The sequence below is a fragment of the Nannospalax galili genome, unplaced genomic scaffold (genome assembly GCF_000622305.1).
Source record: "Nannospalax galili isolate Female #2095 unplaced genomic scaffold, S.galili_v1.0 scaffold842, whole genome shotgun sequence".
Lineage (NCBI taxonomy): Eukaryota > Metazoa > Chordata > Mammalia > Rodentia > Spalacidae > Nannospalax > Nannospalax galili.
In genome coordinates, this window is record NW_008349291.1 from 1,132,432 (window position 1) to 1,138,530 (window position 6,099).

At 55.8% G+C, this 6,099-nt stretch overlaps 1 protein-coding gene across 1 annotated transcript in view; it reads right to left on the reverse strand.

Annotated features, from left to right (window-relative positions):
* Znf628 (zinc finger protein 628) overlaps positions 1-3,680 on the reverse strand; it is a 6,378-nt gene extending 2,698 nt beyond the window's left edge. Inside the window, exons 1-3 of the mRNA XM_029570202.1 lie at positions 3,507-3,680; positions 205-947; positions 17-115 (exon numbers count right to left, since the gene is read on the reverse strand). Coding sequence (XP_029426062.1) covers positions 17-115; positions 205-947; positions 3,507-3,579 — 915 coding nt within the window. The 5' untranslated portion in view covers positions 3,580-3,680. The remainder of the gene's footprint in view (positions 1-16; positions 116-204; positions 948-3,506) is intronic.
* Between the last annotated feature and the right edge of the window lie 2,419 nt (positions 3,681-6,099).

Below are 6,099 nucleotides of genomic sequence, written 5' to 3' on the forward strand. Positions count from 1 at the left end.
CGTCGGGAACCAGGACCTCGGCTGGGCCAGGCTCGTGGGCGGGGGGCGCAGCGGCGCCGGGGGCGGGGCCGTGCGTGCGCTGGTGCAGCAGCAGGTTGGAGGAGTGCGTGAAGGTCTTTGGGCAGAGTGGGCAGCGGAAGGGCCGCTCGCCCGTGTGCACACGCTGGTGCTGCCGTAGGTTGGTGCTCTGCGTGAAGCTCTTGCCGCACACGCCGCAGGTGTAGGGCCAGGCTCGTGGGCGGGGGGCGCAGCGGCGCCGGGGGCGGGGCCGTGCGTGCGCTGGTGCAGCAGCAGGTTGGAGGAGTGCGTGAAGGTCTTTGGGCAGAGTGGGCAGCGGAAGGGCCGCTCGCCCGTGTGCACACGCTGGTGCTGCCGTAGGTTGGTGCTCTGCGTGAAGCTCTTGCCGCACACGCCGCAGGTGTAAGGGCGCTCCCCGGTGTGCACGTGCCGGTGGCGCCGCAGGCTGGACGAATTCTTGAAAGCCTTGGGGCAGTCCGGACACGGGTAGGGCCGCTCCCCCGTGTGCTGCCGCAGGTGGTACTGGTAGTGCGACGACCACTTAAAGGCAAGGCCGCATTGGCCGCAGGTGAAGGCCCGCAGGCCCGTGTGCACGCTGCGGTGGATCTGCAGCAGGGACGAGCGCTTAAAGGCCTTGGGACAGTCGGGACACTGGTAGGGCCGCTCACCCGTGTGGCCTCGCTGGTGGTAGAGGAGGGCGGAGGAGCCCTTGAAGGCCTTGGGGCAGTCTGGGCACTTGTAGGGTCGTTCTCCCGTGTGCGTGCGCTGGTGGTGCAGAAGCCGCGACGACCACCGGAACGACTTGCCGCACTCCCCACACTCGTACTGAGCTGTTGGGGTGGGGGCTGGGGCGGCGGTGCCCGGCTTTTCCCCGGTCCCCTCTGCCGTCGAAGCTGGTGCCATGTCCACGTGGGAGCCGACCATCACACCTGGGGGAGTGATTCTGATGAGAGTGGGCCACACAGCTCTTCAAGGGACCGGGCAGCCTACCTAAGGACTACATTGGTTCACTCTAAACTCAGTTGCCTTTTTAAAACCCCTTCCTAAGGACTGGAGAGCTGGCTCCGCGGTTAAGAGCACTGGCTGCTCTTGCAGAAGACCCAAGTTCGGTTCCCAGCACCTAATGGTGGCTAACAACCATCTGTAATCCAGTTCCAGGGGATCTGACGCCCTCTTCTGGCCTCCGTGGGCATTGTACCAGTGCAATTACATGCAGGCAATAATACATTCATGATAAAATAAATAAAATACTTTAAAATCTTTTGAAAATTGTATATGTATGAATGTTTTGGTCTGCCTGTATGTCAGGACACCTGTATCATGCAATGCCTGTGGAGGTCAGAAAAGGGTGTCCCCTGAAACTGGAGTTACATTCGAACCCTGGTCCTCTGCAAGAGCAGCCAGTGCTCTTAACTACTGAGCCATCTCTCCAGCCCCCTAAGGTCAGTGCCCTGAAGAGGGCTTCCTGGTGAAGACTTCCAGGATTCTCCACTCCCACGTGTTCCTCTAAGTTGCACTCCAAGGAAAGCATCCCACTCCACCACCCACTTGCCTCCCAGGCATTCCCCTTTTGCATCCTCTAAATGCCTAGACCAGTGGAGCAATGACCCGGTTCCTGTGGGATCTATATCCTCCTCCACGTCATCACTACCACCCCAAGTGTAGCAGACTCACTATTACAGTCACTCCCTTCCATAACCAGCCCACACTGGCCTGTCTCACTGTGTACACATTTACTTCCCAGACTCAACGAGCTCCCTCACCCTTCCTGGTGACAAGCCACTTCTCTGATCCCTACAATCCCGGGTGACCCCCTAACGTATTTCTTTCCTCCTGAAAGCTCCACAGCCTCCTCTCCCTTCCCTGCTCTTAGCAGGTGACCTTGCCCTGGATCATTCAAATGAAAGAAAAGTAACAGCAATCAGAACAGAATGTTCTCACGCTCCAATCACCTGCCCTGGTGGTTTCCAAGGTGGCACCCAGGGGCCATTTGGTGATGCCTGGAGGTACTCACTGTTGCTTGTCTGTCAGGTGGAGGGGCAGGGGCGCTAGTCAACACCCTACGAAGCACAGGAACCCCCATATGAAGGATCCAGCCCAAAATATCAGCAGCTTGAGGCTGAGAAACTGTACCTCCCTTTCCCACAAGCCACCTGTGCCATGGCCTCTGACCTCCCATGACATCGTTTTCTTCTCCCAGACCATTCCCAGCAGCAAACTGGTCTTTTTAAAGAAACACACACCCTTTGCCTCTCTACCCCCTCCAGCCATGCATGGCCTTGCTTCCCCTCACAGCTCAAGAGAATCAATCTGCTCTTCCCCTCACCAACCACTGCAGTCACCCCTGGTCCCACACACCCCAGCTCCCTGCTGTTGAGTCCTAGAGCTCTGTCCTTCCTTCAGCCATGACCCCTGGCTTCAGGAAGCCTGGCTCGCCTCCTTCCTGTCACCATCCTGCCTCTGGGCTGGATCCTTCTCAACCCCAACTTGGGATAGCTGGGACTCAGTCAAGATTTGCTGCTCCTCTCTCTGGCCCCTCTCAGGACTTCATGAGTGTCCAGAAATGTGGCTCCACTCAGGAACTCTTGTTTGTGCCAGGAGCTCAGTGCATTGTGCCTAAGACACTTCACACTCAAGAAAAAAAAAAAAAAATCTAACTCTAAGTTTGGAGGGTTTGTTTTTGCTTCTGTGCAAAAAAAAGTCCGGCTGGGTTGTGATCAGTTGGTGGAGTGCTTATCAAGCACACGTAAAGCCCTGATTAAATTCCCAGCACTGCATCAACTGGGTGTGGCGACACTGGGTTGGAACCCCAGGACTAAGGAGGCTGAGGAAGGAGAATGTTGAGGTCCAGGCCAGCATGGACAGCTATAACTCCTGTGCCAGAGCAGAGGACAAGTACCCTACAGGAGTCCATGACTTCCCAGGGCCTGTGGCCTTCTCTCTTGCTGTCCTCTCAACCAGGTAAGGAACGACCCTGCCCTGAGGCTCCTGCCTGGTACCCCTACCCTCTAATAGCCACAGCTCTGTCACCTCCAGGCCTTCACTGCAATCACCTCAGCAACACCTCACCACTCCATTTAAATCTGCAATCCCTTCCTACAGTCCCTGTTCCATTCTAAATACTAAACAACCAGCAGAGATTTGGGAATGGACCAACTCAACCTCAGCAGAGATTTGGGAATGGACCATTCTCTGTCAAAGAGGGTTGTCTTGTGCATTATTTGGTGTTTGGCAACAACCCTGAACTGGACCCACTAGATGCCAGGGGCAACCACACCCCTGCAAGTGTGATAACAGCATGGCGCCATCCTGATCGTTCTCTATGAAGTCCCCCATGACACTGTTTACAGAGCACCTCCAGTCACTGCGGCAGTGCCACCCCAGGAGAGCATCACCACCACATAAGCTCTGTGCCGCTTCCTGTTGTATTCTGCCTACTGTCCAGTGCCATGAAAAGAGACCCCTGTCTTATGACTGTCAGTGCCTACCAGAACATCTGACTGTGTGCTCAGTAAAGTAGCTTGAGTGAACAGAGACTAGGCATCCCCTTTGGACAGGCATAAGGATTTTCTTTTCAAAAAGATGGGCATCCTGGGGCTGGAGAGATGACTCAGATGTTAAGAGCACTGGCTGCTCTTGCAGAGGACCCGGGTTAGGTTCCCAGCACCCACATGGCAGCTAACAATCGTCTGTAACTCCAGTTCCAGGGGATCCGACGCCCTCTTCTGGCCTCCGAAGACATTGTGTGAACGGGTGCACTTACATACATGCAGGCAAAAAGCTCATATACCTATAATAAAAATAAATAAATCTAAATTTTCTTAGAGAGACCGAGGCCAAGAAGTTGTTTACGTGCCTTTCAGAAGCTGTACATCAACCTTTGTTTTGTTTTGTGAGACACGATCTCCCTGTAACCCCAGCTAGCCTGGAACTCACTGTGTAGACTACAGAGATCCTCTTGTCTCTGCCTCCCGAGCTCTGAGATTAAAGCGGGCGCCACCACGCCCAGCGATCGGACATCTTTAACACAAGATGCTGGTGCTGTGGAGGAACCGGGACCCATCTTACCACTGAGCATTTCCTTTAAAAGGCTGGACTTTAAGAGGATGCTTTTTGGGGTTGGCATGGGGCTTCCTTGGTAAGTGTGCTTGCCTAACATGCAGGAAGCCCTGGGTTCCATCCCCAACAAAGCCTAAAATTGGACGTGGTGGCATACACCAGCAATCGCAGCATTTGGGAGGTGGAAGCAGGAAGTTCGGAAGTTAAGATGTCATCCTCGGCTACATACAGCTTTCGAGGCCACCCTGAGCTACATGAGACCCTGTCTCAAAAAAAAAAAAAAAAAAGTAGGGAAAACGCAGGAAGGTTTGCAAATTGCACAGCTAAACACAGCTCCTAACCCCTTTAAGAGGGCGGAGCCTGCTTAACGGATTAAAAGTCGGAGGCGAAATAGCGACCTTCCCCTTAAGGCACCCCTTCCGGTTTCACGCTCGCCGTTTCCCAAACGACTCCGCCCTCCGGCCCCTCCCCCACCGCGCCCTCCGGTCTCTCACCTGCGGCCCGGGTCGGGCAAATTGCACAGCTAAACACAGCTCCTAACCCCTTTAAGAGGGCGGAGCCTGCTTAACGGATTAAAAGTCGGAGGCGAAATAGCGACCTTCCCCTTAAGGCACCCCTTCCGGTTTCACGCTCGCCGTTTCCCAAACGACTCCGCCCTCCGGCCCCTCCCCCACCGCGCCCTCCGGTCTCTCACCTGCGGCCCGGGTCGGGGGGAGGGGGGGGTGGGCCAGGGGGAACCCCAAGACCTGCCCGCGGGGGCCGACGGGAAGCGGGGCCCGGCACAGCGCTGCAGGAGCCGCGGCCCGGGAGGGGGCGGGGGCGTGCTCCCTCCCCACGGCCCCCAGCGCGAGGCACCCAACCTTTATCAGCGGCCTCTCGCGCACACAAACCCCGCCGCCGCCGTCGTGCGTCGTGACGCAAGGCGCCGCGCCCACCCCGGTCCCGCCCACTGCCTCCGTGCGCTCTGGGTGTGCATGGTGGGGACCGCGACCCGGGTCGCGGGTGGAGATCGGTCTGCCGTAGAGAAGTTCTTCCTGGTACGCGCTGCAGAAATCGGAAACTGAGGCACGCAGTTTTCTGGCCTGGGTCGGGGGAAAATCCTGCTTCTGCCCCTGCCCGACCTGGGGTTGGGGTCACAACGGCTATTCGGCGACTCCTTGCTGCCGACCAGGGGTTCCCACCCAGAGCACTAGTGACGTTAGGCAGGTCGTTTTTGTTGTCTTAATTTTTCTTTTTCTGAGCCAGGGTCTCTTGTCCCTCGGGCCTGGAGCGCATGCTCTTGCCTCCACCTCCCCAGTACTGGGGTTCTGGGCAGGTGCCTTCACACTGACTGGGATGCGCCATCCTTGGCCTCTGCCCACTGGATACCAGTGGGAATACTCTGTGCACAAACACACACACCCCTTGGGTGTCAGGAGACATTGCCAGATATCCACTAGTTCAGAGTCAGGACTCCAAGGTGACTAATCTCTCTCCCCACCTCCCGTTTAGTTCCCTGATCCTCCCTCTACTTCCCAAGTGCTGGGATTACAGGAATACTCGAGCCATTTTCTGCTACCTAAAGTCCACTTGTCAATAGCGAGGGGCCAGAGACAGAGCGCACTGCACCTGGGTGCTAATTCCACTAGACGTTCAGGGACCTCAACTCACACCAAACTGGGGTTCATGGCGTTGATGCTGGAAAGAGTCTTACAACCATAGCAACCTTATGAAGCACAGTTGGTGATTTCATTAAAGATATTTTAATACAGGTTTAAGCACAAGGGCTGAGAGAGAGGAGCTCAGAAGAAAGACACATTCTAGGGCTGGAGAGAGCCCAGTGGCTATGAGTAATGGCTGCTCTTGCAGAGGACCCAGGTTCGAATCTCACCACCCACATAGGGGGTAAAAACCGTAACTCCAGTTCTAGGAGATCCGATGCCCGCCTGTCCTCCATGGGTGCATTTACATACATGCAGGTGTAACACTCATACACATAAATCAATCAAGAAAATTTTTTTAAAAGAAAGACACATCCAATTG